Consider the following 24,566-nt stretch of genomic DNA (forward strand, 5'->3'; position numbering starts at 1 on the left):
AGCGCTGTAAAGCGAGAATTCTATACCCTAACATAACTTTATTAAATGATAACAGGAGATAACCGGCACCTCAGAATTAATTAATCCACTCAGAGATTGCATCTAAAAGCCCCTCCACCCGCGCCTCATCCCCGGTCGGGTCGATCCGTTTCCAGCCACTTAAACTTCACGCGCCGCGCTCTAGCTTCCGTTTTAATTACAAAATTAATTCAAAATGTAATTAAAGTTAACAATAAGGCAGCAAACAATTGAAGTTATTTACGTTAGTTTATGCTTTATGGTGAGCACTGTCTTCTTAGAATAGCGTCTCAAAATAGTTACAAGTAACTTCAAATGAATGCCTTCTATTCCATGATTTTTTTTATATACTAATAACAATTAACATGTAAATATGATAATTAAATCTATTTCCGCACTATGTATCTGATATATGTCAGTGTTGTTACAGAATATATATATTTGTTTTGAGTCCTAACTCGAATAAGATTTTAAAAGATCACCTAGGTAATGGAAGGGGTGTCAATAGACATTTCTGCAGGTTGCGACTCATCCACTTAACATCGCTATACAAGCAATAAAGCTCTGTTGAAAAGCACTTAACGGGATTGATTCAGACCATTTACCATTCTTTAAACAAACACAAAAACCTTTCCATTATCGTAAATTATAAAACCTTTTAGCAAAACGAAGTTAAAAATATTAGATGTAGGTTACGATTGATTAATTTTAAAATGTAATCATAATGTGTTAATTTCAATTTGTATATAAATATGAATGTAAATGGCAGTATTAATCAATCAAACTATATAATATAAAAATTCAATTATTATTATCATTTGACAAATGACAATTACATTAATGTTACAAGATTATTGCTACAACTTGCAATATAAAATTAATCATTTTTATCAAAATTTGAAGGTTAAGTGAGTCTGTCTAATGGTGATGCATTGTCAATGTAAATAATGGCCAATACTTCTTACAGTTCCGTAATATCTATGAACGTGACCACATACATATATCATAAAAAAACAGACAAAACATATCCTAGAAACCAATATCTTCTCATCATTAAGAGATTTCGAGTTGCTCCTTGCCTCTTTTGGCTATAAATTGTGAAAATAATCTTTTCAAAAAAGAATTCATGTCAGTGTCTACATCGACTAAGAGCCGATAGCACTATGCTCGGTCTTGCTCTATGATGCCATTCGTGAGAATTGATGCTATTGTGCGTATCTCTTCGCCATACCGTCGTCTTTGCTGTGATGATGGCTATAATTACTTCTTCAATATTAAAATTGCGTATGATCCAAGTTGTTTTCCGCACCCTGGTACTTCACGTTAGAGATTGGGCTCGTACCTTGAGTTCTGACTAAAATGGGTATTGGGATGTGGTTTCTCCTGAGTGCCTCCTTTCATTTTCAAGCCTCCAGTTGCACTGTAAGATGCCATGTGACGCATCACCTGTTTTCCTTTTATGACCTCTGAGGATTAATTATTGTAGATTGTGGCTTCTGCTTCTTCGAGTTTCACCTTTAGCAGGATTTGATGAATTTTATGGTTTGAAATATTGCCACATACGAAGACGTTGCCTAAATATTTAATTATATCTTTGAAACTTTGTGTCTAGACTTGTCCCATGTCTGCTTTAGTTCTCTTGGCACTGGTTGCTTTGGAGGTTATAATTTTTAGTTGCTTGAAGAACTTCTCGACAGCCGATGATAATGAAATCGTTGTTGTTAGGTTATTTATAAATAAAGCTTTAAGGAGTGAATCGATAGGTGATTTTAATTTTGGAAGTTATGTTATGAAGGAATAAAAAAAAACCTTTCATTCTTCAATTTCTCTCCGTCGGATACGCTTCAGAGAGTTGATCGAAGTATTTGTGTGATTGGCGGGTTTAAGTATAGTGTGAAATGGCTTTTGTGGAGTTAGGAATCTCAGATTTTGGCTTCTTCCTTCGTAACGTAACGACTTTGTGTTTCCCTCTGTCAAGATCTACTATCACTACTTCTATGCTGTAATCAACATACTGATTTGAGGGTCATTACTGGCTTCTGCTAACTTGATAAGTAGTAGACATGCTTGTGCATACTTAAACATGTCTGCGTTTCTATCTATTAAGAGGATTGTTATGTTACACGTAAACGGCTCTTTCGCCCGCTACCTTCGCTTAGCGCGTTGTTGTAGTCGCTAAGTTTGCATTATTCGATTATATAAATAAAATTCTATAACTTATGGGTAAATCCTATTTAAAAAAATTAATGTTGTCAATTATTTTGATCTTCAAAATAATCTTTGGTATTAGGGGTTCACATTTAGGGCTATCTATTATTAAGAATAATATTCTTGCTTTTTAAATAACGACATTTCTACTGAAATCAAAAATTTTTGGCTAGTTATTTATTGATACATATATAAATTTACAAATAAAATCTGTAGATGACATAAGCTGACGCATGAAGACCTGAATAGAATAACTGATTGATTTTATGTCAACAGTATCTCAGTATCTCAGTAAATTAATTTGTATCTGCTTTTTAAATTGTCAATATGTTATTGCAAGGTTTGAAACATAGGGAGTTTCATTCACAAAAGGTAACCTTCTAATCTCTTATTAACAATCCAGTTTACAAAACTGAGCATTTAAAGGATTTATTTAACAAAATATGAAGATATTTTCTTCTAATACTAAATAATTATGTATAATAATTTGATGTATTTCTTTTGCATAAATACCCGTTAACTTCGCTATTGTTATATGTAATCTGTCTTTGTACTGTGTGTAAGTGTGCACTGAGAGTGTACAGTGAAACAACAAGGCAAAATGTTATACACTGTACAATGTGTCATCCTCATCACTCGACACTTTACCCTTCATGCCAGTGCTTACATAGACAGACTTACAATAAACGACGGGCTGAGTTTAAATAAATATTACTTCGAAGTAGAATTCTGTGTATCTGTGTTTCACCTGTATAATAGTAGTTAAAAAAGATAAAGCGCTGCGACCTTCTCGATCACATATTATCATTAACAGTTACACGTAAAAATCCCCCTTGCATACCGAAAAAAATTCACAACCTTTATGCAAAAACTTGTCTCGGTAATCAAGCTGCGATTATTCGTATAAATACTAAATATAATTGTTTTTCGCAAAACAATATAATAATGAATACATATATAAATGAAATACAACAAAGCAATATGCTGATGCTGGCATTGACATATTTCTATACTCTATTCCAACAATAAGAGGAGAAAAGATAAACAATATTTAACAACAAATTTGTAACAAACATAACATTATATATATCATATCATTTAACATCGGTAGCGTCAAAGCTTGATTAATCTATGGTATTCTCTATGGATCTGCGTTTGGAACGTCGACGTAACTCTTATCGGAATTTTGGAAGTAAAATTAATGTAAGTAAAAGTAGTTAAATGTAATGTTATTGTATTATAAATATATTAATCATAAACTCTTAGTAGTACACAATATAGCTGAGTTATTAGCAAATCGCAATACTCTGCATCGAAACAATTCGATTAGATTAGGCTATATATACTAGTATTGTGTGTGTTTTATGATTAACCTGTGGCTTGTGGAAAAATGTCACTTAACTCATTTTGATGAAAACTTGATCTTATACAATGTTAATATCATCAAAATTCCTTAACAAATAAGAGTTTTTCGAAATACTATGTTTCCGATTTTGAATAGTCTACTTTTCATTAAATTAATTTTATTTTATTTGTATATTTGAATACATTAAGGTTTAATAATTATATTCTAATAAAAAAATAAAAATAGTTACAGTACAAATTATGACCCCGCGTAGTAAGATTGCTAGCAGCGCTTTTACTGAGCGAAAAATGAACCAGCCCTCCTCTCACCAGTGGAGGCAACGACGATGTGTTTCAACAAAATTTAGAATAAGAGACGCGTAATTCCTTATAGACTCGCGCGTCCATATCCGCCAAAATGTCTAAAATGCGGAAAGTGCGCGAGGGTTGTTGTCGCCTCCTATATATATATATTTTTTTTTTTTTGCTTTAAAACAGAACATATATTGACCGCACTTATTAATAAATACATCATCATTAATAATATTTAAGAACATTTTTTAATAAAAATCATCTTAAAACACTACACTTACACTTGGTGCGTGAGGAATTTTGAAAGAATATATTCGATAAAATTGTAGGAACATTTTGGTCCGGCTTGGGGAGGTTTTTTAATAAAGCAACGTTAAGATCGTGTTTGATATAAAATTATGTGTGTTCCGTAATATTGAGTAAACAGGTAAGGAGAAGTCTTTCATATATCATATGCATGAATAAGGATCTACAAATTACCAGAATGGACCAAGTGACCTGAAATTAACATTTAAATGCATTTATTAATTTGATGACTAATTTAAAAACTTTTGAATTTACTTTTACTTTTGAAAATACATGTCTAACTTGTCTAAATTTCAAACATTTTAAGTTTAAAGGGTCATTTTTTTCTACGTAAAGCTACTTCTCCTAGTATGTGCGAGATGCGATTGTCAATGTCAAATTTTGATACTAGTAACTAAATACTGACTCGCTCGTTCCTAGTTTTTTTGTTGATATTTGATTTGAAGGTCATAGTCTTGTCTAAACACGCATTTAAATTTTTCCAAATATTTTTTAATTTGTTTTAATGGTATAATGCCGACAACAAGGAAAAAGGTTATAAAAACAGTTTACAAAAATGAAGATAGTGAAAATGAAGGAGGTGATTTTAGTGATTCCGGTTCGGAAGCAGTTATAACTGATCAAAGCAGTTCAGATGAAGAGGAAGAGGATTGCCGTCATTCCTCAGAAGATGATTTTCAAACTAAAAAACCGAAAACAAAATATCGATCAACATCGTTTAAAAAGTCTAACACTGTTAAGAAAACAAACTTTACTAAATCTATTATCCACAAAATAAATAAACAACACGAACTAGATATTGAAGAAAATGTTGATGTATCACCAGCGCTTTTTTCTGTCAAAGATCTAACCGATACCGATAAACTTTTACCTGTTTTGAATCTCTCAGAAAGTGGTCAGTATTTATTTTGTTCAGACAAATTAAATATGTCGAGTCCAAAGTGTTTACATTGATAATTGATAATTTGTGTTTAAGATAAACAATGAAAATTGTTCTATTTACAAATAATCTTTAGGCTATATTATTGTGATAATTTTCTTACCATTTATATTCTGTAGAATCTACATTCAGAGCCCAAATCTAATGCATACTTAAATGTTATCTAGTAACCCTAAATACACTATAAAAGCAATGAGCTTAGAAATGATAGCCAAATTGAAATAAATAAGTGATATCCAAACTGCCTATATTCATTTTTCATTACATTGTTTGTTTGTGCTAATAAAGTTTCAAACTTTAAATTGATGATGTTCATTTAAATTTCAGACAGCAGTGATGATGAATCACCAACAGTTTCAAAACAAAATAATGTACCGAGTTTCACCTCCGTCAAAACAAATGAATCTGATGATGATGCAGATGAAAAAATAGAATATAAGGATGTAAGTTGTTTTATAAAGCAAGATAATTTTTGGCACTCCATCATGGCAGATTTAAATTTTGTACATTAATAGTAATTTTGTTTACTCAATTTGGTTAAATCATATTCATTTTTTTTTACATACTTGTGTATTTTTTAAAATCCTCTTTAAATTTACCATTGCAAGTATTATTACTACCATTAATACTAAAGAAATAATTTTTATGCCAATGAAATTTCTGATTTAATTTAAGGTAATTTTAAATTGTTTTAATAAACAGAACTGTGTTAAAGATACTTAATTTATTTATCGATGTTAGTAATTCACATTACTTAAAATTTTTAATAATAAAGGTGTATAACATATCAAACCTTATATATTTTTCAGGTATGGTCAAATAATATACAAAATGATAGTGCCGAGATTGCGAAGAAAACTTTTCAAGAACTTGAACAACATAAATTAAAAATCGAAGAAACAAAATTATCAGTTCAAAAATATACAACTAAAAATGATAAAATCAATGAATCTGATGTAAAAGATTTACTTGCTCTGGGTGAAGAAGAAGTACCAATAGAAATTATTACGAAAAAGAAAAAAAAAAAAACTAGACAAGACAGTGATTCAGAAATTGAAGACTGGGAAGAAGTTAAGGGTAGGTTAGGTTACTCACAATTTATTTATTTGCTAATCCAAAAACATACATTACTTATTATATTACATATTATGCTACCAAAATTTTATATAATCATTGCTTAAATACTACTTATGTTACTTATTTACAACTTATGTAAAATAACTGGATAAATTTCTTATATTTTTATATATACTTATACTTTTGGAGTCCATTGCAAGATGTATCTGCTAACTTTTACAACATTAATAGTCTTGAACAGACTAAAAATATATTTATGACAAAAATATCTTAGCTACAGATTTAAAGATGGCCAAAGTAAGCTTATACATTTTTAAATTAATTTTCACAACAAAACTAATTTATTTTATACATTAAATAGTTACATCAATAGTTAAATTATGGTTTAATATCATTGATTTATTTATATTAATATATACTAATTAATAACTTTCACCCTTTTAAATTTTTAGAAGCCAACAATATCCCGCAACAAGGCTTGCAGCTCGTAGTGGATATTCCTAATGATATTTGTAGGAGAACAAAAAAACTGGATGTTGAAATGATGATGAAGAGAAAAATTAACAGAGTTAAGAAAGAATATCAGGTTTATATGCATAAAGTCCACGTTTTGTGTTGGTTAGGGCATGGTAACTATGTTAGTCAAGTTCTAAATGATCCAACAGTTCTGGCAGCTGCATTATCTGTAGTTCCATCAAAAGACTCTTACCCTGGAGACAGAGTGGATATGAAATATTTAGAACAAATTACAACATGGTTCAATGATAAGATGACATTAAATCAAGACAAAAGTGAAAACAAGTTTAAACCTAAATTGCCGCCTTTGAAGAGTATCTTGCTGCAACAAATTAAGAGTAGAGTTTTTACTACTAAAAAATATATGGTTTTTGTTTTTGTTTCTATGTTAAGAAGCCTTGGATTGCAGTGTCGAGTTATGTTTAACTTTGTTACTCTACCAATTAAACCACCCACTTCTGAGCTTTGTTCATTATCCACAAAAGAAAAAGAAGGTAAGAGTGAAAAAAATAAAGAAGCAAAAACAAAACAAGAGGAACGAAAAGATTCAGATAAGTCAAAAAATACATTAAAACATAAAAAAGAAAAAATACCTCAACTTGATGGTAACTATGATTCCTCCAGTGAAGTTGATAATATAATGCAGGTAGATGGTGGGGATGATAATAAAGTTTCTGTAAAAACAAGACGACAAAAGACCTTGGCCACAAAAAAATGCAGCAACACAAATATAGATGAAGAAAATGTTTCACCTCCTAAAAGAACACGAAGAAATCTAACTACACAGGGAGAAAAAGGAAATGATACCTCAACTTCCATTAAAAAACTAACAGCAAATAATTTGAAGACACTTCCAGATAAAATATGTACAACAAGTAAAGCCATTGAAGGTAAAAATGTTAAGCCCGCTGAAACTACACGCAAGTCATTAAGTTTGAATCGTTTAGAACCTCGAAAAACTGCAGAACCTAAAAAGGAAGAACAAAAAAGTGTCCCCATAAGTTCCCGAAGAACAAGAAGCAATAAAAGTGTATCTAATCAAATTCAATCTGCAACAAATAAACAGCAGTTGACTAATGAACCTAATGAGCCAGCATTGAAAAATAAATCCAAAAAAGGTCCAAAAATTGTAATTACAAGTGAAAATAATGATAATGTTTCAAGTGAATATTTTGGTATTGTGACAAAAAAAGAGACAGCACCACTTGGTAGAAAACGTTCAAGAACATCAGAACCTAAAACATCTAAAGACAATAATGATCAGCAAACAATTAAAAAAACCCGAACAAGAAGTGTTCATTCTACCACTGATAACAAAAGTAAATATTTTAATAGTGACTCAAAAAATCAAGTTCAGGTAAGTGCAGGTTCTATAATGAGGTCCCGGACTATTAAGCAGACAGATAGTAGTTCAGAAGACGATAAAAGAGTCAGCCATAAAGACATAGCAAAAAAAAAAGCAAAACCTAAAAATGATGTAACAAATGACCTTATTCATATTATCAAGGGAAGAGTTCAGGAAACAAAAATTGAAGGAAAGAAAGGTATTGTTAAATATGAATACAAAACATCTGTTTGTCTAAATATTTTCAACATGACAAATTTATAAAATAGTTTTATATTTTAGCAAAGATCAAACAAGAATTTGATGAAGACAGTGATTATTTAGCTGTAGAGTCCCCAAAAAGTAAAGCAGGAAGCGACGATGACTTTAAACCTACTAAAACCATTTCAAAACCTAAAACGAATGTGAAAAAAATTGATCGTCGTGTCATATCTACTGATGATGAACTACCATTAAATAAAATTGATGTGTGGTGTGAAATATACGTAGAAGAATTAGAAGAATGGGTTCCAGTTGATGTTATAAAAGGCAAAGTACATTGTGTTAATGAACTATATGTAAGTATTGAATTACTTATTTTTATATTAATACTTCCTGCTGCTCTCGGCTTCGCTTAGCGGAGGTGCAGGTATTAGACACCTTATGCCCTTTACAGTAAAATATTTATTATAATAAATTAAATAACAAATTTACATCATAAGATGATGATGATTAAACAAACAAACTAATATGTATTTATAATTTCTCAAAAATTCTTAATTATAATCTTCTTTTCGAAAGGAGTAACGTAAAGTAAAGTATGTTAAATTTCAAGTCAATATACCTATAGTTTCAGAGATCTCATGATGAGTCAGTGATAGTTTGCCTCTTTATATTTATTATAAAGATAATAATAAGTTTGGAATGCATTAGTTTATTATTTTCTTATTTCTTTTTTCAATAGAATCGATCAACACATCCTGTGAAATACATTGTTGGATGGGATAACAATAATTATTTAAAAGATTTGACACGAAGATATGTGCCACATTGGAATACCATAACTCGTAAACAGCGCGTTGATTCTGCTTGGTGGGATGAGTCTATTAAGCCTTGGGTTGGACCAAAAACAGCTAGGGATAAAGAAGAAGATGAAAGGTTGAACAGGATGTTACTAGAAGCACCTTTACCTAAAAGTATTTCAGAGTAAGTGATTTTGAAACCAATGTAATTGTTTATTAGATGCATTGCTTATATTATACATGCTTAATAACTAATACTGCCTATTTGTAAAATCCGAAGATCGAACCTTGCGTGGAAAAGCTATGTAGACAGATATTTTTATTTTGATCAACCCTTATAATGTAATTTTAGATACAATATTTTATTAACTTTGAACTGTATTTACTAATGCAAAATCAAGTCAAAGATTGACAATTTTGCTTTAAAACACAGTCTTAAATAGATTATCTTCATCTCATTTTATATACAAAGGTTTGATACAAACATTGTGAGAAGAATTAAAAACGTTTTCAATCACCATCGTCACCTATATAGCAAACTATAAACTATAGCATAGCAATCAATTATTCTTTGGTGATAAAATAACAACAGTCAATTTCAAACTACATATAACTAATAACAATCTTTAGTTATCAAAAAAATATGATATAGTTACAAAACATGTAGACATTTACCAATTATCATTTGAATTTGGATTTGAATTTGAATTTGGATTTGTTGAATGATATGAAAATTTTGCTGCTTTAGTGCTGCAGCAATAGAGTAATAACAAAGTATAGTAATAGCAGAAAAATCGTATCATTATATAAATCTCTCTTATACATTAATATAATTCTCTTTTAATTATACTATGCTTAATAAGCGGCAGTAATAAAATACACTTTTATAATATGTTTTTAAATTTTTAAACAGATATAAAAATCATCCATTGTACGCGTTAAAGCGACATTTGCTTAAATTTGAAGCAATTTACCCCCGTGATGCAGCTGTCATAGGGTTTGTGAGAAGCGAGCCTGTGTATGCCCGAGATTGCGTCTACGTTTGCAAGTCTCGTGAGATTTGGCTCAAGGATGCAAAAGTTGTGAAACTCGGCGAAGAACCATACAAAATTGTCAAAGCGCGCCCAAAATGGGACAAAGTAAAAACTATGATACATATATTTTTTTAGCATTTTTATTTCAGTAATATTATATGAAAATTTTGTTATTCAGCTGTCGAATAAGATGATAACAGGAAAAGCACTCGAAATATTTGGACCCTGGCAAGTGCAAGATTATGAACCACCAACAGCTGAAAATGGAATTGTACCTCGAAATCCATATGGAAATGTTGAATTGTTCAAAGAATGTATGCTACCAAAGGGAACAGTTCTTATAAAGTGTAAGCATAGATTGAAGTTATTTTTATTATTGTTTATAAACAGAAGGTAGATGAACAAATGGATCACCTGATTATAACTAAACACCACCAACCCTACACTAATTACACTGACTCACTCCCTTGCCCTAGCCCTTGCTAGCCAATCTTAACAGATGAGTTGATGGAAGAGCTTTATTAAAACAATATTACTTATTAATTATAACTATAATATAAAATAAATTAAATTAAACTTCTTAATTCATTTTCAGTACATGGTTTAAATCGAGTAGCCAAGAAATTAAACATAGATTGTGCTCCAGCTATGACAGGATTTGATTACAATGGTGGCTATTGTCATCCTGTATTTGATGGTTTTGTTGTTTGTAAGGAATTTGAAGATATTATTACAGAAGCATGGCTCAAGGTAATTTAGTGAACTTTTAATGGTAACTGTTCCCTTATTTTTTATTTTAATTATTAAATAGTCAAGTCATTTGGTCAACATTTTTGTCTTTAGTCATAATAATAACAGTTTTAACAGAATATTTTGAGAATACTTTTAACATTCAGGACCAAGAAGAACAAGAACGAAAAGAAGAAGAAAAAATAGATACTCGAGTCTATGGTAATTGGAGAAAACTTATAAGAGGTCTACTCATAAAAGAAAGGCTGAAAGCTAAATATGGTTTCGAAGAGCCCAGCACATCTAAAGACAAAATAAAAGCTAAGGGTCCAAGACTCGTTGTAAAGAAAAAATAATTAAATATAAGTTGATATTAGGTTAAATAGTCTGTAAATAGTATTAATGCCATTATTATTGAATCCACCTATTTTCTATGAAACAATACAAACAAAACAAGGGAATATTTTTTAAAGTTTTGACCTAATTATTTGAGCTTTAAATTACATGTTATTTTTTATGAGGTGTAATCTCTTACTTCAATCAACAAATAATTCATTGTCACTGGAGCGTTCAGCGTCTATATTGGCTAGCTTATAAAGCTACAGATGCAGAGGTTCTAGAATGTAAACCGCTGGTCGGTATAATGAAAAATTATTGGGGTATCGTTGTAAACAGGCGTGAGTCGCCAGTTCGCCGGACCCATCAAAGGCAAAGATAGACTGCCTTCGTTTGTTTGTTTGTAAAATGAACACATTTGTGCACATAAACTCTAGCACGGTTGGTTAGTCTCCTTTGATAGTGACCGGCATAATCATAATCAAATACGGGTAGAAGTATTTTTTTATTATTTTTGAATTGTTTTACTATCATCCGCTAATGTCAATTTATATTGTTTTTAAAATAAACGTTAAAATATAAAGATTTCGTTTTATTACATTTAGTTTGGAATAATTGGACAATATGTCAGGAAACCAGCACCGAATATACTTAATGTAAAGACTTACTTTACCAATACCATCATCCATCAAATTGAATACTTAACTTTGGGTGTGGTAAGAACACTTGATTATCTGTCACACCCTCATTAGGTCATATTTTACTACCAAACAGTAATACTAAGTATTTTTATGTTACGTTTGAAGGGTAGGTAAGCCAGTGTAGCGATAGTCTCAGGATCATAAAATCTTAGTTGACTAAGTTGGTGCATTGACAATGTGAGGCGTAGTTATTATTTCTTACTATGCATTGGTGGTGGTGAACACTTATCATCGGGAGGCCTACAAGTCTGCCTACATATTTTAAATTGAAAAAATCTAAATTAAAAAAAATATTTTAAATTTTAATTATTTTTAGATTTATTTTATGGTACTCTTCAGGATTTTGGCCCAGTTTCCACTTAGCGATTGTTGAGTCACAGTGGTCTAGTACCTTTAACTTTTTTTTTAACTGCTAATATTTATACTACACGCATTCAAGCATCACACTTCTCAAGAAACTGTCGTCTATGCCGTAATTAATATCGTCGAAGAAAAATGTCTAGATTTGAACAATACTTTGTTCGCATGACATCTAAGACAGAATTTAATAATTTAATTATAACCATAATCTTAAAGGAGTGTTTAAATAAAAAATAAACTGGTGCTTATTTATTTATTAAATATGATAAATAACAAATATTGTAGTTGCAATATAATGCAATAAGCTGCCTTAATTTAATTATGATATATTATGTTACATTGCGAAAGCTTCAAAGCATTTTGTATTAAATCTAGTACAGCTCACTGCTGTATGATAAAGTGAAAAATATTATGTACAAAAATCTTTGGTGTAAAATATATAATATGTACGGATATATATATATTAATGTATTTATATGTCCTTCAGATCTTGTATGTAAGATCTGGTCGGTCGAAACGATTACATATTATTGTAATCTTTGCCGCGTTTACAGGATAGTTTACCTCATATATCAAAAAAAGTGATATTTAAAAGGTATATTCACAATGCCAACTTAAAAAAGCCTTTCAATATTTTTTTTTGTATTTTTGTTTATTTTTATAAAGTATTTATAAACCTTACATACTTATTAATAACTATTAAGTCTATGCATCTTACGCTACGAAATTTTATGACGAATTTATAAACTAAGGGCCCAGACACATTCATCACAGTTTGTACTTATGAAAGGAATGTAACCTTAATTTATATTTTCTTATCATAAAATATTCGTCTTATCAAATAATAAAATCTTTTACATACATGAGTCTTATTTGATAACATCAACCATTATTAAAACCAGTTTAATACATGGTATGATGGAAATAAAAGGTAGCGATATGCAATAGATTAGATTCCTTTCATGCTACCACGCATTCTGTAATCTTATAAAGTCCAGCTTCATATTATTATTAAGCCATGGTCAATGTGCCTGCACCCAAACCGAATCCAACGCCTTTGGGTCCGAAGTTCCGGCCGTAGCATCCGCGGCAGTAAATCTCACCGTTGGGCCCATCACACAAATTAGTGGAATCCTAAAACAAGCAAAATTAATATTATTGATTATTGTATCATAGTGTTGTTATAAAATAGTCCTAATTTACATAATTATATTTATGTTAACCAAGAATGTCTATTCCGTATTCAGTTTAAGAATATTTAAGAAGCATGATACATTTTAGTTGATTCTTCGTTGCAAAATAATATCGTACATCTTACATACCTATTATAATTATTGTATTAGGAATAAAATAATAATATTATGTAATGTAAAAGTTTTGTTTAAATTTTAAATATTGTTATTAGTCATTCCATTCATAAAATGTACATGTAAAGAAACTTTTGTCAAAAGAACGTCGGTATTGAGTTCAGAATTGCGGATACTTCTCCACTGACATTTTGATTATAATCTATATTAATAGTTTTAGTTGACATTGCCAATTGGACAGTTTTGACGCTGTCAGAAGGCTGTTTTTATCAATTTCAATATTAGGTTATGCACTTTACAATATAAATTTAGTATTGATGAAGAAATAAAGATTTAATTGCGATGGCTGCCCAAAAAATCGCAGTGGCAATTGTTATTTTAACAGTGTACTTGGCCGATTCCAGTTTAGCAGACTTTTCCACAGAAGACTGTGCATCCCTTGGTTTCATAAAAGCAAATCTTTTATGTTCATCGTGCGACCAACTAAAGGACTTCAGCTTAGATCAGTTAGTCGAACATTGTAAACAATGCTGTCATAACGATGATTCAACACCGAATGAAAAGAAATATGCACGCGCTATTCTAGAGGTTTGCACTTGCAAATTCCCAGCTTATCCACAAATTCAAGCATTCGTTAAAAGTGACAGACCTGCTAAATTTCCGAATCTGCAAATTAAATACCTACGTGGCTTAGATCCAATAATTAAGCTTCTTGACAAAGATGGTATAGTCAGAGACACAGTGGCAATTGAAAAATGGAATACAGATTCAGTTGAAGAATTTTTAAACACACATCTTGTAAAAGAAGAGGAAGAAGATCGTGGATTTTTGAAAACTAATCTTATATAATAAGTAATTTCCATAAAATAAATTATTTTGATAATTATTTCCATTTTTATTAACTGTTTAAATTTATATGACCCCACTAACCAAATTTTGGAAAATACTTACAAATACACTAAAAATACTTACAAGAGATCTGTGGCAGTCAGCACATGAGAAGCATCGTCTGTGCCATGTGCCATTCTTAGAATTCATTTTTTCTGCAGCATATACAGGGAATCCACAACGTGGGCATCCCTGACCTTTAGCTGCCTTCTGTCCAGTGAAGGGTAACTGTTCTGTGCTGTAGTAGTATTATTAAATGATAAGTTCATTGTGTTTTATCACATTTTGAAATACCTATTAATAAAAACTTATTAAATCAAGTAGTTTTGAAAACACAAGTTTTTACTTTATTAAAAAATCAGGGAAAAAATAATATGTGAGTTGGTGCAAACAGTTACCATTACAAAAAAAGTAGGGATAAATCTAACATTATTTAATACACAATAAGTATTTTTATACACTATTACTAACATATATCTGACTACAGAGTGGCTTAGGAGAACAAAGCAATTATAAGTAGGTTTGAATTGGAAAATATTATTTAATCAAAATATATGTTAAATTTTTTAAAAACAACAGATTTATTATTAAAGGACTGTATGAAAGTAAATCTGAAAATAAAAATTAACTTTTTCATTAGAAATAATATCTACTTACTATGTAACGGTTGGTTCAGAATCAGTAGAAACAAGTGTAGGTGCGTGACCGTAACCAAAGCCTCGGGGTCCGAAGAGCTTTGCATAGCATGAGCGACAATGGATCTCCTTGTCAGGCCCATCGCAAGCCAGCATAGAGTCCAATGGGCGGTGACATTCAGCGCAATTGAAGCACTTTTTGTGCCACATCTATTAACAATCATTTATATTTAAAATCATGTAAATTAAAATGAAGTGTTTTTTTAATTAGTCATTAAAATGATCACAAACTAATTCAATAAAAATGACAACTTGACAAATTAATATACTTACAGTTCCCTTAGCCAATTGTTGTTCTGCTGCAAACACCATTCCACCGCATCTTGGGCAACCCTGACCTTTAGGTGCCTTAATGGAAGTGGTATCCGGATTGTAAAACGGTCTGTTAGCCGAAATTTCATCCTCGCTACAAGAAATATTTCAATGTTTAGAGATTTCATAAATAATAATAACCCAAAAACTTTGTGAGATTTTTAGTCTATAACCTACCTTAAGCCGTCAGTTTGAAGGAATCCTGAACCGCAAGCAAAACCGTAACCGTGCGGTCCCCATTTCTTTCCGTAACAGGTTTTGCAGTATACATCATTGTCGGGTCCGTCACATGCAATGATAGAATCCAAAGTCTTAGAGCAGTCGTGGCATTTGAAACATTTGCGATGCCACTCACGACCTTTAGCCAAAACTTGTTCTGCGGCATAGACGGCTCCACCACATCGTGGGCAACCTTTTCCAGGAGGCGCCTGGATTGCGGCAGTGTCAATCACCGTTGTTTTTGGAGCCTGGTCACTGTTAGATAAAAGTGTAAGTATATTACTAATCGCAATAAGATACACATATCTAGCTTAGCTCAGTTGAGTCAGAGCAAATAAATGTTAAAATTAAATGTAATTAGGTTCATCGTGGTGCCTCATGATAAATATTCATATTAAATAAAAATAAAATATTGAAGTATTATTGAATGTTATAGTCTTATAAAATGTACCTTCTTAAAACACCAGAAACGTACTTATTTTTTATATATTTTATTCGCTGAGTATTATTAAATAATTATAACTTTTAAATGAAATTAACATAGTTACCTACTTATTTATCATATTAAAATTTTATGCGCTACCTATGTTACCAAAGACTACATACTGTTATGCAATTATTTTGTTTAAAAGTTCGCGCCCAATCTATAAATAAATAAGATAAATGGGTGGATTCTGCATCAGATTAAATATGTTGTAAGAGCGTGTGGCTAGTCTTGCCTATATTAAAATTAGTTCGTTCGAGATCGAACAGCGCATTCTATTTACGAATTGGCATTGTGCCATCTTTTGTTTGTATTATAAGCTGTTTTTATGAAAGCGATGCGATGGAAATAACCTAAACCTGTCTGTAACCTGAGATGATAATTTTTAACATAACAGCGGTAACCAAAATAATTTTAGAAAAGTTGATGTATTAGGGAGATTCATACTTCTATAAGTAATTTGATACGTAAGGCAAAAATTCAAATAAAGAAAACCTACCTTATCATAGTTTTTGCAAAATAATACTTTTTAATATAATGTAATATGACAGTTTCATATATTTTAAAAATTAAAATATAACTAAAAATATTGTTATTTATACGTAAAGTTTAACTGGTGAAATCAAATAAAGATATTTAAACAAGTTAACAAAGAGTCTTACCCGTTGGCGTAAGGGTCGCTTTGCAAAACTCCAGCTCCTTTTCCATATCCATATCCTTTAGGTCCGAACTTTTTAGCGTAGCAAACTAAAGAGAAAGAAAAAGACAATCAATCACTCACATCTAACAGCTCTATTCATTCACTGTTGTATAGAAACAGGCAGAAAACATGGGATTTTTAAATTAAAATTATTTATGAAAAAAATAAACAGTTATGGAAAGTTAGTTTCATTGTAATTTGGATAAAGGAACGAACCTTTGCAGTAAATGTCTTTGTCAGGGCCTTCGCAACAGTTGGTAGAGTCCAGCCGCTTTTGGCAGTCGCCGCATTTGAAGCACTCCCTGTGCCACGCCTGGACATATAGTGAATAATGAGGATGTGTGGGAGCATTCATGCAAGGGTGTACAGGTACACGCGGTTACCACAATGATACTTAACGTTAGCACCTAAACTTTCCTAACGGAATGTTCGTTCAGGTGATGGACGTAATGACTCAAATACCTCGACAATATATCTCTTTATCTGGTCCATCACAATGGGTCATTGAGTCAAGACCCTTGCTGCAAGTTAAGCATGTGAAGCATCGCTTGTGATACCCCTACGGTACAAATGGTGCTGTTATTCCTCTGTTAATAAGCACTCTTTCCTTTTGTGAAGAGTAATTTTATGATTTACAAGTGTTTATTCGTATATAATGATATGAAAGTTGATTATAATTGATATATTTTAAAATATTGTGTAGAGACTAATGAAATCCTTGATCATATCCTTTATCGTCTATGTAATAGAAAAAAAAACTATTTTAAAACGCCTTACCTTTCCACGAGCTAGCATCTGTTCCGCAGCATATACACAGCCGCCACAACGCGGGCAACCTTCACCTGGTGGTGCTTTAGCTATAACACGAGACTCCATGCAGGCTCCATTTGTTCGGAGACCTCCCCTGTACAAATAAACTACATCATCGACTACTCACCAGAGCTAATCTGTTTGAGCCAAAATTAAGAAGAATTGTTAAAAGCCTATTGGGCATCGGAATATTCCAATAACCCCTAAAAACAAACTGATTCACACTTATGATAGCAAAGCAAGTGATGCCGGCGGCGCACCTCCGCCGTAATGGGAGAAGGTAAGGGCTCCCGGCCGCCCGCACCGTGTTGGCTTGTAATTAAGTTTAGTTACACATACTACATATGTCTTATCAGAGGGCGCTTTCCTTATCCCATCACATGGATTGGCTATGATTTATTCTATAACAAGCATTAACTAATTGTTAGTTTGGATCAGTTGCAGAGAAAGTTACTAATAACAAGAATGACGTAGATTTTCTGTACATGCTTTAATGGTGCGCCTCGAGCGTACAAAGCCGTGCCAAGGCTTTATATATTGGGTTCTCACCGTTGTGCTGTGGTTTTCGGTACGCCCCGAAAATGAGGAAAGGAAAATCTAGGGAAGGAACGCAGTGACCCGGCGAGAGCCTTTGCCGTTGCGGGTCGGGCCCAAACCGGTCTCAACCACGTTCCCGTTTAACAACAATTCGGAATGGTAGTCGACTCTTTTATTACATTTTTTTATAAATAATAAATAATTATACCGATAAACAAAATAAATTAAGCGATAGCGAATAAATAACCCTAACTAGAATAATTTAAAGTACAGTGGCGATCGCGAGGCACCGCTGGTTGGCCGAGATGCGTGTCGGCGTCCCGCTAGCTCTGCTGGACGGCTGCTCGCGCTCAATTCCTGTTGCGACATAAACGGAGACTGGTCATGCATATGTCGGGCAGCGCAAAATTTACAGCCGAGCGCGCACTTTCTGCTTATATGAGATTATGTACACGCGGTTAATGTTGTTACGTACGAGCCCGCAGGCCGGTCGAAATAGCGACCTTAGATAAGGAAAGACCCTCAGATGCGCGGGCGGCGGGAGTTCTAAATAATTTAGTACTTACGCGTTCTCTCCTTTAAGATGATCTCCGGTGTCCATGGACAGGCAGCCAGCACCGCCACCAAAGCCATAGCCTTTAGGTCCAAATTTGCGCGCGTGGCAAACTTTGCAGTAAAGTTCACCTTCGTGTTCTGTACAGTTGGTGGAGTCCAGCAACTTCTGGCAAAGACCTGTGTTTGACCAGAATGTTTTTTCAATTATACACTTACATATCTATAGATAAATTGCTATGATAGTATTAAAAATGTGATTATCTCCATTTTATTATTTGATTTTGCGATTTTATAGAATAGAAAAATCAACAGTTTTAACTTTTAATTATTAGATATTTTCGTCAAATGACCAAGTGACAAATAGTATATAATAATGAAGCATATTTTTAATATGTTTTATGATAATAATATTTCATTTTTATTTTATATCAATATTATTTACATGAAGTATTAGTATGTATTTTAGCTAGTGGTAAAATATGAATATAAATTATTCTTTCCATGAAAAAAGAACGAAAACTGCATGACTATTAATACATTATTTATTATTAATTTAATACGTAAAGGATCTATACCTATACTTTAAGAAAGGAACTTATTTTTTAAATAATCTTTATATTTCTTTACTACCATATCGATTTTAATTTTTTGAAATTCTCGATAGTTTCTAGTTAAGATTCTCGTTAAGTAGAAGATATTAATCTTACCGCATTTGAAGCACATTTTGTGCCATTTGAGTCCGCCGGCGACACGTTCTTCTGCCGCGTATACGGACTTGCCGCATTTCGGACACTTGGGGTTATCTGCGGGTTTGAAAGGCATTGTGCTCGCTTAACTTATCCTGAAAAAGAAAGATTACATGTTTAACTTATAATTACTATACTATTCATCTTAGTGATTAATTAACAGTTCTAAAATAATTAAATTGAGGCTGCATCTTGGAAATGGGTCAAGTCAATGCTTTATTCTTAAGTAACTTATACTTAGTATTTGTATTCCAATTTTTTTTGTAACACGTTATGTCACTTTTAAAGCATCATACATTTAAGTACGAAAATAAAGCATCATTGAATCATTGACAAATTTAACTATTGCATTCATTGGCCAAAATCCAAGTTGCCAGCTTCACTAACATCGCTTTAAAACTTGCACTTTATGGTTCAACAACCACATGTATCAAAAATAAGAAAATTTGCTAATACGGCTCTTTCCGATTACTTCGAAGATATCACAAGAGGACGTGTGCAGTCAGGCGGGCACTGCGTGGGCTCTAATTCTAACGCTCCTAATTTGGGGCGTCCAGGTAAAGTTACGCTTCTGGAGTAGCAATGCAACGCTAAAAATAGAGTGCATAAGGAAGGAGCCGTAAAAACACTCGCGATTAGGCTAAGTTTTGTTTTCAGGATTCTATATCACTTTCACCAGTCACGGACCTGTTCGTCGAGTCGCTACGAGAGTCGAGCTCCCGGACGCGTATACAGTTCAGGGCGTTGGTGCCAAGACTGCGGTTCGCGGAGGTCGAATGATGCGCGAGGGCAGTGGAACACCGTAGTCTATGCGCGAGTTGCACACGGCCCCAGTGGAGGGGCGTCCGCGCCGCCCTCTCACCCTCGCCCTCAGCTCTACTTCGTGACTACCCCAAGAGATTACCAGTGACCACACCAACCAAAATAATAAATAAACTCAAAAAACTCAAATAAAACTAAATGAATAAACTACAATAGTATATTTTAATTAATTTTCATTTAATTTTATTTTTGTGCGTCACTGAAATGCTCATACAAAAACTTCACTACGAGCGATTTATATCATCAACATCTCATTTACTTAATCGGATATTTAATTATTAGTACTTATTAATTTAATACGAACAATATTGAGGATACTTTGATAAAACTTTTATAAAAACATATCATTTAAGTACGATACAATTAAATTTACTGGTTATTATAAGTAGTTTGAATTAATCTACTCGAAAAGACAAATTTTAAAATTGTATTCTATTATTTTATGTTTAATTATAATCTTTTTTACATCAGATTTATATTTTTTAAGTTTACTATTTCGTTAAATGTACTAGTTAAAAGGTGCATGTTGCTAAAAATAATTAATTAACAAATAATAATTATAATAATAATTATTATTAATAATAATTATTATAATAATAAATATTAATAATTATTTGACAAATAATTATTTAACTTAAGTTAATTAATTATTTGTCAAATAAGTTACGTAGAAATGTATTAACAGAGCGAAAAATGAATAATACATATACTTAATAAGAACATGTACTGTCGTCTTGCGAAGGGCCAGTCAATGCGTTTATATTGGATATTAATGGGCTACCATGTGGTATTTGTCAATTCTAAAACCAAATAACTTTCCTAAGAATGTTGAAAAATAATAATAAAATAAAATTTATAATTTCAATAAACAACAATATAATTGCAAGATGGAACATATAAAATGATTTTGATGCTTGTGCTTAAGACATTTTTAATAATTAGGTAATTCATAGCAAGTGTAGAGATGGTCAATCGAGTAAATATGATGCGTCATTTAAGGCACAAAGGACATCACCTTAAGTTATAGCTTAAGTCGCATTAACATATAAAAAGTGGTTTATACTTCTTAAAGTGTCTGTGGCCTTCTTTTTAGTGTTTAAGCCAAAGGTGACCACTTCTACTTACTATCAGACAACCCATTCATTGTCTATCTTCCTAAAAAGATAAATTAAAAAAGAAACAGTTTGGAGATAGAAGAATGATTAGCGTTTACTCGTTGGATTCTATCTACCCAAAAGAGCTTGCAGAATAGATTTAATTTATCTATACGAAAATGAAATTAAATATTTTTTATAACGTCATAACTCTGTTATCTAATATCTCAGGATACAATGATTTTATACGTTTGTTCCATTATACTCGTATTTGGTGTCGGATGCAAAAATTCTATAAATATATTTTAATTTAATTACAACAATTTGCACTTTGCACTTCTTACTTAAACTTTTTATCACTTTGTATTATATTTATTATGAACAAGTTTAATTCAAGTAGTATTTTATCCAAGACGAGAAGTGTATGAGGGATATTATACTATTATATATTTATTATTATTATACTCATCCATAGAATATACATTTTGTAACAGTTTAAACATAAAACATGTCGCATTACTAAGGATGTATATCATCATTAAATATAAAATGTCCATCATAATTAATTATTATAATTAATGTATTCGACATAAATAATATCTCTAAATACGTCATTGTATGTGAAAAGAATATTGACGTCAAATATTATCATTACAAGTGAGACGTTTTCCTATTTGATCGGTACATGAGTCATATTCCAAAATCAGTATCATTAGACGAAAATAAATTAAAGATAGACTGTAGATCAACATGCTTGAATCACAATTTTGGCAAGTTTAAACTGTATATAAATTGACAATGACCAACAGTAAATTTTATATTTGTCGCGCGACAAAACGCTGACGAAAAGATGATTTGTGATGAGGGCGTACAGCTGTTCAAAACTACAGTACAATAACTACAGAGTTACTTACAACTTATTTTAAAAACAATATTCTTTAATTAATATATATTTTATTCTCTTAAGTCTATTTGGGTATATACATAAAAATATAAGTATAATAAAATAATAATAGTATAATATTGAGCGAGTGTTTTAGATTTTTTTAACATTTTTCTTTGTGTGATGTCTTATTTATAAAGTAAAAAGAAATTAGCCGATACTAATTCATTGTCAATTTGCCATTAAGCATAGCCGATCGTTTTAGTTACTAAATATATATATATATATATATATATATATATATACATATATTACGGACAAAATCGGATGTAAAATGTTGTTAATGATAAAATAAAACTTATTGTACGTATACAATTAGTCCAGTTGCGGATCGCATCGTATAACGCACTCTGCCAACTTCTGTACACCTGCTTGTCTATTAATATTTTTGACAAAAATAACTCCTTGCTCATTTGCATAAAAATTAAAACCTTATCGTAAATCTGAAATGAGTAAGTGATAATAAGTAAAACCTCATTTTTTAAAAATGGAATAAGCTACAAGGGTTCTCCTACAGGGACCTCTACCAAAGCTAGGACAATTACAGGCTATTATTACTTAACATGGGCTACGTTATAACATCATATTTAAATTTAAATTTTCACGCTTAATTGTATCTTTCATACAATCATTATGTATTTAATCTGTTATTGTATTTTGTTTTCGAAATACGCTGCTTTTGAATGTTTGCAATAAATCTAGACGAGAATGTAAATAAATCACGTAAACGAGCATGTTACGAATTAATTATTAACTAACAATATTTAATCAACAAACAAGAAAAATAATTAAAACTACAACTTTATTAGCTGAGCACACATGGCGAAAACGTAATGTACTCAAGGCTGTCTATTTAAAATGGAATCAGAGTTGTACATCTAGCATGTTTCCTTTTAAGGAATACCTACACTTTCGAACATAAATGTCCCACTTATGTTGGAAATCATTGTAATCATCGTACGTTTCTTATTTATCGACACATGATAAATATTGCTACTTCTATTTCTATATATTCTATTGGTAAAAAGACAAAAATCGTTTATTATTATATTATTGTCAAATTTTAATTTAATAAAATGAATTTTCCCAACTGAGATTCGGCGACGGCGGCAATTCTCAAAGGTCAGCTTTACATCACTGGATGTAGATAAAGGGGTGCGGTGCACTGTATTTCAGCAGTCATAATACAATCTTACACGACTAGTGAGATCAAGGGCAAGACTAACGACTTTATTTGCTTTTCGAGGCTAGAAGTACAACACTGCTAACTATCTGGCTTCGGATCGCTAGTGATTTGAAAACCCTTTAGGAACTTCTTAGGTATCAAATCCGCTATTTCCGGTTTTGAAACTTTATAAGCTGGCAATCACACCAAAGAGACGTTAAAAGCGATTAGTGGTATATTAAATGAAATATTTATATATTGTATGTGAAGACCTTTTCATTAAGTTTGTATTTATATAAGTATTGATACTTATTGTTCATTTTTGCATGTAAGTACATAAAAATTTAAAATCTTTATTCAATAAAGAAGCGTTACACCGGTTCGGAAAGAAACATCTCAGACCTGAGAAGAACTGGCGCAAGAAACTCAGCTGGACTTTTCTGTTTCTTTTAAATTGTTTTTACAATATAATTTTTCATATCTCTATTTGAAACGGCCTGGAGGCGATCGTTTCACTACTAAGGTGTGTTATAAATTATAATGTAAGAATCCATTAGTTTTATAATATCCTTTCACACAAATCCACAACAGCGCGATTTTTAACACATTTTCTGCCTCGCACAACCACTCTGTGGAACCAGATTTCTTAGCGGTTTTTCCGAACCGATACAACTAGGGAACCTTCAAGAAAAGATCGTACTCCTTCCTTAAAAGCCGGCAACGCATCTGCAAGCCCCCCGGTGTTGCAGATGTCCATGGGCAGTGGTAGTCACTTTCCATCAGGTGAGCCTCCTGCTCGTTTGCCTCCTATCACATAAAAAAAAACAAAGAATATCGGTTGCATTACCCAAGAACAGAATGACATAGGACATTTTGCTGTAGGAATAACTAAAATAAACAAGGCGAGTTGTAACCACATCAGTCAACAATTTTATTATCTTAGCCGCGAATGCTTCAGTTCTCAGTCTACTCGCCAACCCATTAATATAAGGGGTCCATTGCAGCTTAGAACATATAATGATAACAAGATTTTTTTTCTGTCAATAAGGTCTAACGCTTCCC

The 24,566-nt window shown here is 31.7% G+C and overlaps 4 protein-coding genes across 8 annotated transcripts in view; 3 read left to right on the top strand and 1 right to left on the bottom strand.

Moving 5' to 3' along the window:
* The window catches only part of LOC113397446 (THO complex subunit 2), a 213,284-nt gene that overhangs the window by 89,036 nt on the left and 99,682 nt on the right, over positions 1-24,566 (top strand). The window lies entirely within an intron of this gene.
* On the top strand, positions 4,630-11,485 carry LOC113397319 (DNA repair protein complementing XP-C cells homolog). Its single transcript, XM_064217417.1, has 10 exons — positions 4,630-5,083; positions 5,456-5,571; positions 5,938-6,205; positions 6,658-8,265; positions 8,349-8,623; positions 9,010-9,251; positions 9,981-10,206; positions 10,280-10,448; positions 10,697-10,851; positions 10,998-11,485. Exons 1-10 carry the CDS (start codon positions 4,702-4,704, stop codon positions 11,184-11,186), a joined length of 3,630 nt encoding a protein of 1,209 aa, XP_064073487.1. The 5' UTR covers positions 4,630-4,701; the 3' UTR covers positions 11,187-11,485.
* Positions 12,467-20,406, bottom strand: LOC113397320 (muscle LIM protein 1). Of its 5 annotated transcripts, none has more exons than XM_026635614.2 (11): positions 20,168-20,406; positions 19,442-19,575; positions 18,746-18,911; positions 17,610-17,736; positions 17,049-17,145; positions 16,795-16,879; positions 15,607-15,903; positions 15,391-15,523; positions 15,080-15,267; positions 14,507-14,660; positions 12,467-13,361 (listed from the first exon to the last, which is right to left on the bottom strand). In XM_026635614.2, exons 2-11 carry the CDS (start codon positions 19,554-19,556, stop codon positions 13,239-13,241), a joined length of 1,485 nt encoding a protein of 494 aa, XP_026491399.1. In that variant the 5' UTR covers positions 19,557-19,575; positions 20,168-20,406; the 3' UTR covers positions 12,467-13,238. The 5 variants fall into 5 exon arrangements, with proteins under 5 accessions (XP_026491399.1, XP_026491400.1, XP_026491401.1 ...); XM_026635615.2 differs by lacking the exon at positions 17,049-17,145 and adding an exon at positions 17,295-17,391; XM_026635616.2 differs by lacking the exon at positions 14,507-14,660.
* On the top strand, positions 13,784-14,420 carry LOC113397323 (selenoprotein F). The gene has a single exon (XM_026635621.2). It carries the CDS (start codon positions 13,877-13,879, stop codon positions 14,381-14,383), a length of 507 nt encoding a protein of 168 aa, XP_026491406.1. The 5' UTR covers positions 13,784-13,876; the 3' UTR covers positions 14,384-14,420.

This window comes from Vanessa tameamea, chromosome 3 (genome assembly GCF_037043105.1).
Source record: "Vanessa tameamea isolate UH-Manoa-2023 chromosome 3, ilVanTame1 primary haplotype, whole genome shotgun sequence".
NCBI lineage: Eukaryota > Metazoa > Arthropoda > Insecta > Lepidoptera > Nymphalidae > Vanessa > Vanessa tameamea.